A 13,982-nucleotide genomic window follows, 5' to 3' on the forward strand; every position below is an offset into this window, starting at 1 on the left:
ACAGTCAACTTAATGCATGTAAACTTCTGACCCACTGGAATTGTGATACAGTGAATTATAAGTGAAATAATCTGTCTGTAATTGTGTGTAATTTGTACAACAATTGTTGTAAAAATTACTTGTGTCATGCACAAAGTAGATGTCCTAACCGACTTGCCAAAACTATAATTTGTTAACAAGAACTTTGTGGAGTGGTTGAAAAATTAGTTTTAATGACAGTTAATACTCGTTTATACAGTATATATATGAATATATATATATATATATATATATATATATATATTCATATATATATATATATATATATATATATATAGAGAGAGAGAGAGAGAGAGAGAGAGAGAGAGAGAGAGAGAGAGAGAGAGAGAGAGAGAGAGAGACTGACTGCAGGGATCCATTACAGGGTTTGTAAGTTATCACATTTGCTGCCCTGCCATGTGGGTTTATTGCACTGGGACACAGTCAGGAGAAACAGGGAGTTTAATAAGCGTGGCAGAAGAAGGAAAGAAATAGATGAGTAAATCTGGGGGCTTCCTCACTTCCGTCCCTCTCCTCCTCTCATTCATTTCTGCTTGTCAGGCACTTTCAGTTGGAGACCATTAAAGAGGCGAGTAGACTAACTCAAAGCAATGATAATCAAGAAGAGACTGAGTAGACGCTTTATAATTACCACTGCATTGAATACTGCACCATGAACCGCAACATTGATGAAACCGATCACAAATCATCATAGCTGACGTCTCCTCACAGCCATTTAGAAGTTCATCACACATCTTCACACTCATTTTAGTGACTACCAGTATGCACATGACTCACCGCAAATTATCACAGCAGTGTACAACCCATTAAAATCCATCACAGCGATGCCACAGACGTCATACTGTCTTTCATACAGCAAAACCAAACAATTAATCAAATGTATTAATAAAGCCCTTTTTACATCAGCTGATGTCACAAAGTGCTGTACAGAAATCCAGCCTAAAACCCAAAACAGCAAGCAATGCAGGTGTAGAAGCACAGTGGTTAGGAAAAACTCCCTAGAAAGGCCGGAACCTAGGACGAAACCTAGAGAGGAACCAGGCTGTGAGGGGTGGCCATTCCTCTTCTGGCTGTGCGGGGGGGGAGATTATAACAGAACATGGCCAAGATGTTCACCTGTTCATAGATGACCAAAACCCCTTATAATTTACCAGATCTTCAGGAAACTCCATTGAGACCCTTCATCGCCGACTCAGCCCCATGACACTAGGTTACTGCGGCAATGTCAATACTCATCACAATGACTAATGAATGACCCTGACACTAATCCCTACAATCTCAGTTGACTCCTTGCTTTGGACACTCAATACATCCCATCATATGATTCCCTAGCTCAACAACCTCCTCCTTCGTCATTCACTGCCTGCCCACAATGGACTAGAACCACTCAGTTGATACTCATTCAAGCACCTAAAAAACTCTCTTTACTTCTTGCATCCAATAATACCATCTCATCAGTGTGTAGCCTGCATCTTAGAGACTGCTGCCCTACGTACATAGTCATTGAACACTGGTCACTTTAACAATGTTGACATACTATTTTACCCACTTCATATGTATATACTGTATTCTAGTCAAGGATAATCCTATATAACTACTGCTGTACACACCATTTCTATTATATTCATGTACTGTGCGTACTGTCAATGTACAGTGCATTCAGAAAGTATTCAGACCCCTTCCCTTTTTCCACATTTTGTTACTTTACAGCCTTATACTGAAATGGATTAAATAATTTTTTCCCTCATCAATCTACACACAATACCCCATAATGACTAAGCAAAAATTGTTGTTTGGAAAACAAAAACAGAAATACCTTAATAACATAAGTATTCAGACCCTTTGCTATGAGACTCGAAATTGAGCTCAGGTGCATCCTGTTTCTATTGATCATCCTTGAGATGTTTCTATCACTTGATTGGAGTCCACTTGTGGTCAATTCAACTGATTGGACATGATTTGGTAAGGCTCACACCTGTCTATATTAGTTCCTTCAGTTGACAGAGCATGTCAGAGCAAAAACCAAGCCGGGAGGTCGAAGGAATTGTCCGTAGAGCTCCGAGACAGGATTGTGGGGAAGGGTACCCAAAACAATTCTCCAGCATTGAAGGTCCCAAAGAACACAGTAGCCTCCACCATTCTTAAATGGAAGAAGTTTGGAACCACCAAGACTCTTCCTAGAGCTGGCCGTCCGGCCAACCTGAGCAATTGGGGGAGAAGGACCTTGGTCAGGGAGGTGACCAAGAACCCGATGGGCACTCTGACAGAGCTCCAGAGTTCCTCTGCGGAGATGGGAGAACCCTCCAGAACCCCAACCATCTCTGCCGCACTCCACCAATCGGGCCTTTATGGTAGAGTGATCAGACGGATGTCACAACTCAATAAAAGACGCATGACAGCCCGTTTGGAGTTTGCCAAAAGGTACCCAAAGGCCTCTCAGACATTGAGAAACAAGATTCTCTGGTCTGAAGAAACCAAGATTGAACTCTTTGGCCTGAATGTCAACCGTCACTTCTGGAGGAAACCTGGAAACCCTACCGTGAAGCATGGTGGTGGCAGCATCATGCTGTGGGATGTTTTTCAGCAGCAGGGACTGGGAGACTAGTCAGGATCGAGGGAAAGATGAAAGGAGCAAAGTACAGAAAGATCCTTGATGAAAATCTGCTCCAGAGCGCTCAGGACCCTCAGACTGGTTTTCACCTTCCAACAGGTTCACCTTCCAACAGGACAACGACCCTATGCACACAGCTAAGATAACGCAGGAGTGGCTTCAGGACAAGTCTCTGAATGTCCTTGAGTGGCCCAGCCAGAGCCCACTACTCAAGATGGCGCCGACAGACATGGCAGCTCTGCTTCTAGCTCCTAAGCAACTTATTATTTGTTACATTATTAGCTCAAAACGTTTTTTGTGTTATTACATACAGCCGGGAATAACTTTTGGATATCAGAGCAGCGGTAACTCACCAGCATTACGACCAGGAATACGACTTTCCTGAATTGGATCATTTGTTTGTACCCCCCAGGGCAATTAAACTATCCCAGAGGCTGCTCCAAGATGCTGCCGGCGGAGAAGAGGTATTCGGATTGGACTTCTAGTCAGACTCAGGAGGAGGGCACCGCTTCCGAGTATATTTCTCACTAATGGAAGGCCAAAAAGATTATCAAGGACATCAACCATCCGAGCCACGGCCTGTTCACCCCACTATCATCCAGAAGGCGAGGTCAGTACAGGTGCATCAAAGGTGGGACAGAGAGACTGAAAAACAGCTTCTATCTCAAAGCCATCAGACTGTTAAATAGCCATCACTAGCCGGCTACCACCCGGCTACTCAACCCTGCACCTTAGAGGCTGCTGCTTTATATTCATAGACATGGAATCACTGGCCACTTTAATAATGTTTACATACTGCTTTACTAATCTCATATGTATATACTTTATTCTATTCTACTGTATTTTAGTCAATGCCACTTCGACATTGCTCGTCCTAATATTTATATATTTCTATATTCCATTATTTTATCTTCAAATTTGTGTATTGTTGTGAATTGTTAGATACTACTGCACTGTTGGAGCTAGGAACACAAGCATTTCGCTACACCCGCAATAACATCTGCTAAATATGTGTATGTGACCAATACAATTGGATTTGATTTGACTCGAACATCTACATCTACTGAATGGAGAGACATGAAAATTGCTGTGCAGCAACGCTCCCCATCCAACCTGACAGAGCTTGAGAGGATCTCCAGAGAAGAATGGGAGAAACTCCCCAAAAACAGGTGTGCCAAGCTTGTAGCATCATACCCAAGAAGACTCAAAGCTGTAATCGCTGCCAAAGGTGCTTTAACAAAGTACTGAGTAAAGGGTCTGAATACTTATGTAAATGTAATATTGAATTTTTTATATATACATTTGCAAAAATGTCTAAAAACCTTGCTTTGTCATTATGGGGTATGGCCTGATCACCGACAACGACGAGACAGCCTATAGGGAGGAGGTCAGAGACCTGGCCCGGTGGTGCCAGGACAACAACCTCTCCCTCAACGTGATCAAGACAAGGGAGATAATTGTGGATTACAGGAAAAAGAGGACCGAGCATGCCCCCATTCTCATCGACGGGGCTGTAGTGGAGCATGTTGAGTGCTTCAAGTTCTTGGTGTCCACATCACTAACAAACTAACAAGGTTCAACACACCAAGACAGTCGTAAAGAGGGCACAACAAAACCTATTCCCCCTCAGGAGACTGAAAAGATTTGGCATGGGTCCTCAGGCACTCAAAAGATTCTACAGCTGCACCATCGAGAGCAACCTGACTGGTTGCATCACTGCCTGGTACGGCAACTGCTCGGCCTCCGACCGCAAGGCACTACAGAGGGTAGTGCGAATGGCCCAGTGCATCACTGGGGCCAAGCTTCCTGCCATCCAAGACCTCTATACCAGGCGGTGTCAGAGGAAGGCACTAAAAATTGTCAAAGACTCCAGCCACCCTAGTCATAGACTGTTCTCTCTGCTACCGCACGGCAAGCGGTACGGGAGCGCCAAGTCTAGGTCGCAAGAGGCCGCTAAACTGCTTCTACCTCCAAGCCATAAGACTCCTGAACATCTAATCAAATGGCTATCCAGACTATTTGCATTGCCCTCCCCCTCTTTTACACCGCTGCTACTCTCTGTTGTTATCATCTATGCATAGTCACTTAATAACTCTACCTAAATGTAAATATTACCTCAACTAACCGGTGCCCCTGCACATTGACTCTGTAACGGTAGCTGCTGCTCTTTAATTACTTGTTACTTTTATTTCTTATACGTATTTCTTTTAACTACATTGTTTTTTTTAACTACCTGTATTATTCGGCCCATGTGACTAATACAATTTGATTTGATTTGTATTGTGTGTAGATTGATTAGGTGAAAAAAACTATATATTTTCAAATAATGCTGTAACGCAACAAAATGTGGAAAAAGTAAAGTGGTCTGAATACTTTCCGAATGCACTGTACACTGAGTATACAAAACATTATGCTCTTTCTATGATGTAAACTGACCAGGTTAATCCAGGTTAAAGCTATGATCCCTTATTGATGTCACTTCAATCAGTGTAAATGAAGGGGAGGAGACAGGTTAAAGAAGGATTTTTAATCCTTGAGACAATTGAGACATGGATTGTGTATGTGTTCCATTCAGAGGGTGAATGGGCAAGACAAAAAATGTGTCTTTGAACGGGGAGTATGGTAGCAGGTGCCAGGCGCACCGGTTTGAGTGGGTCAAGAACTGCAACGCTGCTGAGTTTCACGCTCAACAGATTCCTGTGTGTTTCAAGAATGGTTGAAGAACACCCAAAGAGTCCATGCCCCGACGAATTAAGGCTGTTCTGAGGGCAACAGAGCAGGGGTGCAACTCAATATTAGGAAGGTGTTCTTAATGTTTTGTACACCCAGTGTATATACTGTATATATTCGGGACTGACTCAGACATTGCTCGTTCTGAAATTTCATCATTTCTTTCTTTTTACTTTTTGTATTATTTGTTTATTGTTTTGTATTGCTAAGTATTCCTGCACTGTCGGAGCTAGAAACGCAAGCATTTTTCTGCACATGTAATAACATATGCAAAACTCTGTACGCAACCAATAAACTTTGATTTGATTTGATAACTTTCTGCATGCCCTCTACGCTTGAGTGATTCAGCACTATCTGTGACTGATATTAATTCACCTTGAGCCCCTGTGTCTCTACAGCAAACTGTTCCCCAAAGCTAGCAGATGGGGACGCATACAGGATTTGTGTGGGAATTTGTTTTTTAATGGCTCCCTTCTGTTCAGACAAATCATTATCTATTGATCAGCCGATTATTTACCCTCAGGTTATATTGCCAGTCACCCGCATCAGAGCTGGCACGCCCACTGAGATGCAGGTTATATGGAGGGAGGTCAAGGCTGTACAGGTGAAAAGGTATACTATCCATATGGAAGGTGTAATTACAGTCTACTGTACGCAGGTTGAAGCCTTGGTTTAATCAAGTCCCTCCATTAAGGTGTTAGAGGGATGGGACTCACAGTCTGCCAAACCTGGCAAGCTACACGTAGAAAAACAGGATCCAAAAGGGTTCTGCGGCTGTCCCCATGGGAGAACACTTTTTGGTTCCATGTAGAACCCTCTGTGGAAAGTTATATTCAAAGGGTTCTCCTATGGGGACAGCCGAAGAATCCTTTAAGGTTCTAGATAGCACCTTTTTTTTCTAAGAATGTAGAGTAAGGCTCCTTGTGGATTTGGGATTAACCCCACCTACTGCTTACCATTTAGTCAGTCCTCTCTCATTTAGTCAGTTCTCTCTCAAAAATGAGAGATGTTAATCAGAATATGATTGGAAATGTCACACTGTATTTAACTGGTTGGTGTCAGAGAGTTACATCAGTAACTCTGTGGAAATACACAGATAGGATAACGATCATAAAGAGACAATTAAAGATGACAAAGATATTTTGGCAAGTCCATTATCCATAACAATCTCTCCAGAGGGATCATCCCCCAAATATTCTGCCTTGTTTTCTTGACCTGTGAATTGGAGGAGGAGGCAGAGGTCATTACTCTACCTAAAGTCCCGTGGTAATTGAAATTAGGGAGGGGGTTGGAGGTAACAGGTGACATGATAATCAATTTGAGGCTGTATCAGAAACAAGAGCTGCTGGGGTGCTCCAGCTCCCTATGAAGAGACCAGATGGCCCCAGCCGTGTCTGGGCCTGTGAAGGGTGGAGGGGGGGGGGGGGGGGGGGGGGACAACAACGGGAGGGAGGGCAGGAGAGCATGTGCAGGAGGGCTTTTTAGGGTGTGAGGATTTTTAGGGTCTGCGTATTGAGTGTGCATGTTTGCTTGAGAGACAGTGCCATCTGCCAGCAAGACACTTGGGGTTCAGCAGATGTGTTCTCTGACATTGGAGGAGCCGCAGGGAGGGATGAGGAGAGGATCTCGACACACTGCAGTCTACCTCTGTGGGAGGGAGGAGACAGACGGCTGGGTGACTGGACAGCTGCATGGCACATGACACCCACATACGCACATACACACCGTACCACAAATGCGACAGATACACGCACATGCCCACACATACTAATACAGTATACATACTCACATGCTCACACAGATAAACATTGAGCCTGTTGACACAGATACAGATCTCTTGCCCCAGAGCTCTGGTTTTTGCCATTGGGACCTGAGGGGAAATGCCCTTTTGGGGACAGGGGAGAGGCAGCTTCCAGGCAGCTGTAGAGTACTTATTTCCAGAAAGAGTTCATGTGTCTGGTCATTGAGCAGAGTAGAAGAGAGCAGCACAGACCGACAGAGTGAAGGAGAACTTTCAGATTTCAGTGAAAGGTCACCGTAAGCCCCGGCTGGCAGACCAGCCCGGCCAGTCATCTGGGATTGGCCGCAGGGACCGGCCCGGTACCCTGACTGCACATCTACGACCTTTAGAAAAGACACTTCCTGTCTACAGCAGTGTGTTAGTGTCTTGACTGAGGAGCGGGTATTTTACTCTAGTCTTCACAGGCTTTAGTATCCAGCAGTTTTCTCTCTTTCCTGGAGCTAAGGTTATCAAATGAAATCAAAGTGTCCGAGAGTCTTACTCCCTCTTGGTTTATGGGTGTTGCTGCTGGTGGCAAGCGCATACAAGCCTGAAAACTAGCAGACACTGTTGTCCTCGATGACACGAGTGTGGCACCCCTGTAGAGCAGGGTTGTGACAACCCCTAGGAGCAGAGTGTAAAGGCTGCCTCTTAGTTTGGTATAACACCACCTCTGTTACCATGGAGAAACCACTGGACCATCCACTGTCCTCATCAAGAGACGTGTTGAATCTTATTAACACTATTTTCGGAGCACGACACGCACCGCTCATCCCAAGCCGGATTCTACCAACCAACCGCTCCTATTTTTAATTGCCGCTCATGAAAGAGAAATGCTGTTATTGCTCCATTTTCCCAAAAAAGTTTGTCGAAACGGTAATTAACGTGGCATCTGTAAGAAAGCTGGCAATTAGCGAGACCTGACAGATGAGCAGGCCGTGGTGCCGGATGCTTTGATGACTCTGAAGTTCGGGAGAGCTGCATATTTGTTTTGCTTTAAAGGCTGCGGAGAGGAGGGGCACTGTTTGATTTAGGGCTAGAAACAGGGTAGTAGTAAATGGGCTCCTTGCTATCAATCAGCAGCGGCCAGGAAGAGATTAATATACAGTTGGCAAGGTTCCTAAATGATTAATTATTATTATTAATATTAATGCATTATTTACTGTACATCGCTTATTTTTCCATCCACTCCAGTATAAGTTTAGTGACGTGATGCTTAACTCTCTCTAGCACTCCTGTTCATATTATAAAAATAAAATAGTTTACCAATCCAGAGATGATGGAAAATGAACTAACCCTGTTGTCCTTTTTATGACAGGCGAGCCCGCGGTGACGAGGGAGAACAACTGTCTGAACGCGGCCAAGGCCTGCAACCTGAACGACACGTGTAAGAAGTACCGCTCGGCCTACATCAGCCCCTGCACCAGCCGCGTCTCCACTGCGGAGGTCTGCAACAAGCGCAAGTGCCACAAGGCCCTGCGACAGTTCTTCGACAAGGTCCCGCCCAAGCACAGCTACGGCATGCTGTTCTGTTCCTGTCCAGCCGGCGACCAGTCGGCCTGCTCTGAGCGCCGGCGCCAAACCATTGTACCAGTCTGCTCCTATGAGGACAGGGAGAAGCCCAACTGTCTCTCCCTGCAGACCTCCTGCAAGACCAACTACATCTGCAGGTACACCAGGATAAACAGTTGTCACAGTACACAAGATTGTACACAGGCATCAAACATATAAGATGGCTAACAATCACATAGTCTCACGTGTCAGACTCACACCACATACCAACCATTGTCAATGTATGGATAAAACTACATTCCAGTCAACAACAGTTAATTTTCTCAAACCCTTCCCGATAGCATCCTCTGTAATATAAAGAGATGCTGGAGACAGATTACACATTCTAGCGCGGCACCAAAATGGAGGGGTGTCTAAATAAATAGCATGGAGGGTGCTATCGTGCCTTCAGAGGTGTTGAGAAACATACCTGGCCCTGTGAAAAACACCATAAACAAACCTATTAAGATAACTGGAGACTATCTTGGGAGATTGCATGGGAAATAAACCATCACTATTCACTAATGCATGAAGCAAACACTAAATCTACCTACAATAACTGAGAGTATTCAAGTTAAGCAGTGAAACACTGCTTTTCTTTCTGAATGCTCATCTTTTCTGAGTTAAGTGTTTCATTTAGCTGTCATGTAGCAGTATTCTGGCTAGAATTACTGGGCGGCGGAGTGGATGTGTTTGGGTTAAGTGGCATCTGTTTCATTGGCAGTAATAGAGGCCATATTGAAATGCAGCGGAACAGACTGGACTCAATGAGTGACGTCTGACATCGCCTCTAGAACCACAGCACTCTGTCTGGGATCAAATGGAGGCATTAGTGCAAATAAATTGGGTCCATTTGGATTCCAGCCTCAGGGCTGTGCATTCTCTCTCTCTATCAGGCTCTCGCTCTCTCGCTGTCTCGCTCTGTCTAACTCTCGCTCTCTCTCTCTTTTTGTCTCGCTCTCTCTCTCTTGCTCTCACTCTGTCTCACTCTCTCGCTCTCGTGCTCTTTTTCTCTCTCTCTCGTGCTCGCTTTCTCTCGATCTCTCTTGCTCTCGATCTGTCTCACTCTCTGTTGCTCGGGTGCTCTCGCTCTGTCTCACTCTCTCGCGCGCTCTCATGCTCTCTCTCACGCTCTCTCTCACTCTCTCTTCTCTTTCTCTCCCTCTATTTCTATCTCCCTCCATCTGTCTCCCTCTTTCTCCCATTTTATATCTCTTCATTTAGCTAAATGTTCTTGTTCCCACTCTCTTCCCCTTCTCAACAAATGTGTAACACTAGGTGGTAGTAGGTTTTCCAGCTGTTTCATGAGCTTGGTATCCAGAGCTCCTCTCTGTTTGTGGGAGGGATTATAAGACCAGGCATACCTGCTGGCTGCTCCATCACCCTATGAGAGTGGTATTGTTAGAGAATATCCAGTCATCTGGTGATTTTCAGTCCCTATAATGTTCTCTTTGAAGTAGAAAGAAGAATCGATATAAGTTTAAATATTAGACATGTAAAAAACAGAACGTAAGCAGAATCCATGTGGATGAGGCAAGGTAGACCAACAAGACATGACTGGTCTGGGCCATTGCTGATCTTGTGAAGGCTACTGGACATGAACATGCGTTAATCATACATAGACAACATCGGCCTGAACTTGTGAAGACCTTTGGACAGGAACATTAGCTAATCAGTTATAGGCACCATTAGACCTGCAGTAGGAATGTGCATGTCCCGCCACCAATAGAATCTATGCCCCAGTGTCTGAGACAATAAGAGAATGGAAACTAAGCAAGACAAGAAGATTCATAAAGTGGAGTGACGATCTTATGTAAGGGTAAGACTGTATAAAAGCCATGTACTAAGAATGGAGAGTCAGTTCTTCCATGGAATTGCTCGGCTTTGCTACTATTTGTAATAAAGTCTATTTGAATTCACAAGCTCCGGTATCTGAGAAATATTTGATTCAATATTTCCACGACAGTATCACGGAGTGGAATCAACAGCTCTCCCTCTCCTCCAATGAGCCCAGGAACAGATTGATGAGTACAGTGTGTGTGCGTGTGTTTATAAACCGTACCAATCAGTACCATTGCTTTTGCTTTGTCTATTTGACAGTCACAGTTAGTCTTATAGGGGAGATGAGATAGTTCAGAGGTTTCACTGTTGTCTTTCAGGTCCCGTCTGGCTGATTTCTTTGCCAACTGTCAGTCTGAGCCACGCTCCCTCTCTGGCTGTCTTAAGGAGAACTACGCTGACTGCCTGCTGTCCTACTCTGGCCTCATCGGTGAGTCTCTCCCTTGTTTCTATTAGTCAACCTTTCCTCACACACATTGATGGGTCTCACTATGGTCTTTCATTTTCTCACTGAATCCTCATACTTTCCCCTGAATGGCTCTCCATCCTGTTGTTATAGTCATGTGTCACAGAGTCCCTTCACTCCCCTCCTATCCTCTCTCCAAAGGGGTTATTCCACTGTCCCCATAGGATAAGCCTTTTTGGTTCTAGGGAGAACCCTTTTTGGTTCAACTTAGAACCCTTTTGGGTTCCATGTAGAACTCTCTTTGGAAACGGTCCTACATGGAACCAAAAGGGTTCTACCTGGAACCAAAAAGGTTCAAAGTGTTTATTTTCTAAGAGTGTAGTGCAGCACAACCCAACGTCACACCACTTCATCCTGCCCCTCCACATCATTTCATGAAATTAGCACATTGTTCATGAGGAAACCAAGACTCATAGTTGCAGACAATGCAGTAGAGCGAAAGAATGAGTGTGTGAAAGACAGGAGGTTGGAGGCACCTTAATTGGGGAGAACGACCTCGTAGTAATGAATGGAGCAGAATAAGTGGAATGGTGGCAAATACATCAAACACATGGTTTCTATGTGTTTGATGACATTCCATTTAGTCTGTTCCAGACATTATTATGAGCTGTCCTCCCCTCAGCAGCCTCCTGTGGTGTGAAAGAGACAAAGAGAGAGGGGGAATGTGGGAGAAGATTTGTCTCCTTTATCTTCCCCTTCTCTCTGCTTCTGTGTGCTGAGGGAACCATCCTAGCTCAATCCATCACATTTTCCTGACTAGCACAGCTGTTACAGATAGTCCACACAGCAACCAACAAAATGCCAATTCATTTTGCCGCAAAACAAAAAGGGCTTGTTTGGACGGACGCCAGTAGGGGAACAATGTGTTAAGGGAGCAAGAAATCACTGACTGTAGCTATTTAGTTTACTACAAAGCTGGAGAAACCTAATTCTGCACACGGCCTTTGGAAATACTTCATATAGTCACTTTTGAAAATACTCCATTATGTTTTCAGTGTTACTTGTTGATGAGAGAATTGGATGAAAATAGAGCTGGAAGAAAGTGTTTGCATGAGTTTTGCATTACAAGATGGTTAGGTGCCGTGGGAGGCGGATCCTCTTTCACCATACCTCATAACCAGCCAATGACCAGCCAAGAATACCAATAGGTCGTCGCTCTACCACAGAGGATACCATGTCTATAGCAAACCAAATGGAACAAAAAAACTTTCTTTAAAGGCCCAGTGCAGTCAAAATTCCATTTTTACTGTGATTTGCATAATATTGTACAACAGCTGATTAAACTAACATTGTTTAAACTAACACAGGACCTTCTAATCAGCAGTTTTGCATGGGCGGGAGTTTCGGCACTACAAAGAGAGTTCCAAATCTCACTGCCAATAACAGCTAGTTTTCAGTTTTTCCCTCCCCACTCAGACCACTTCCAGACAGTCCTAGCTAAATTCTTACTATTTTTGTCCAATTTAATGGAAATATATTACAGTAAGGTACTTAATTGTTACCCGGAAATTATTTGATATGGATATAAAAACAGCTGCATTGGGTAATATATTGTATTTCTTCCCCCTCCCAACAGGTACCGTGATGACCCCCAACTACCTGCGCTCTCCTAAGATCAGTGTTGTCCCCTACTGTGACTGCAGCAGCAGTGGCAATGGCAAGGAGGAATGTGACAAATTCACAGAGTTCTTCACAGACAACAGCTGCCTCCGTGAGTGACTGACCGCGCATCTCCTGTCCTCTCATCTTCATTCTCATACCATTTTCCTGTCTCCTCCACTCTTTCATTGCAGGTCTCCTGACAATTATTCATCCCTCTCTCATTGTCCCTACCTTCATCCTCCCTCTCTCCCAAGTGATGGTCCATTTCTCCTGTGAGCTTTTTGGCGAAAATCAGAGAGAGAGGAGGAAGAAACAGAAACAATGATAAGGGTGTGTGGTTGTGTGTGTGTGTGTGTGTGTGTGTGTGTGTGTGTGTGTGTGTGTGTGTGTGTGTGTGTGTGTGTGTGTGTGTGTGTGTGTGTGTGTGTGTGTGTGTGTGTGTGTGTGTGTGTGTGTGTGTGTGTGTGTGTGTGTGTGTGTGTGTGTGTGTACGCACATTAATAATAATAATGTTCTTGTGTGAGTGACTAGTTCCCCGGAGTAGCTTTCCTGGATCAGCGATAGCCAGGGCCCCGTTTTTCAAAAGTGATTTATCCGGATTTCGCCTATCGGAAATGACTAAATGCACAGAAATAGAATGAATAGAATGGTAATCCCCATTCAAGCCAATGATTTGTCTGTTCTATTCATTATTTTTCTATGCATTTAATCCTGTCTGATAGGCAAAATACAGATATATCACCTTTTTTTTTTAAACTGGGCCCTGGGCATTGTCTTCTAACTTGGTGGCCCTCCTCTCACATATCAGACAGCTTTAATTAACCCCCCCCCCCCTCCCTCTTTCTCTCCATCCACTCCTCCGCCACAAAAATTCCTTCTTTAATAAATACAGCTCCTTCACTATCACAAGGTGCCAGGCCTCTGGAGATAGCAGATCCATGGCTGTGGTGCCTGTCTTTGTGCAATCACAGCTCAACTTCCTCTGCTGTGTTATTGGTATGGCATTGTCTCTCAGCCCTTTTCAAAGCCAGTAGGATCCCACTATAGTCACGCTCCCACCAACCCTATGGGGAAGTTTGTTTTCACTGTATTATAGAGATAGTGTTATATATAACATTTTGTTCCCAATGTGACAATGTGCACGACACAGCACTATCACAACAGAGCAATTTCTTTAGGGGAATTTCAGTGTCATTGAAATCTATTTGACCTACTGCTATTGAGAAGGCTTTGGGTTTTAGCTTTGAGAAAGAAAGCCATTGAGATAGAAAGACGGGTTGCCTCCCACAATGTCCCAATGGTCCAGCATACACATCTGCAATTAGACCAACATGAGTTTGGCAGAGAGGGAAGGGAGGAGTGTG

The 13,982-nt window shown here is 44.3% G+C and overlaps 1 protein-coding gene across 2 annotated transcripts in view; it reads left to right on the forward strand.

Annotated features, from left to right (window-relative positions):
* LOC129836446 (GDNF family receptor alpha-1-like) overlaps nt 1-13,982 on the forward strand; it is an 81,668-nt gene that overhangs the window by 55,474 nt on the left and 12,212 nt on the right. For both annotated transcript variants that reach the window (XM_055902620.1, XM_055902621.1), the window contains 3 exons: nt 8,479-8,830; nt 10,871-10,980; nt 12,593-12,727. In XM_055902620.1, coding sequence (XP_055758595.1) covers nt 8,479-8,830; nt 10,871-10,980; nt 12,593-12,727 — 597 coding nt within the window. The remainder of the gene's footprint in view (nt 1-8,478; nt 8,831-10,870; nt 10,981-12,592; nt 12,728-13,982) is intronic.

Source organism: Salvelinus fontinalis, chromosome 37 (assembly GCF_029448725.1).
Source record: "Salvelinus fontinalis isolate EN_2023a chromosome 37, ASM2944872v1, whole genome shotgun sequence".
Classification (NCBI taxonomy): domain Eukaryota; kingdom Metazoa; phylum Chordata; class Actinopteri; order Salmoniformes; family Salmonidae; genus Salvelinus; species Salvelinus fontinalis.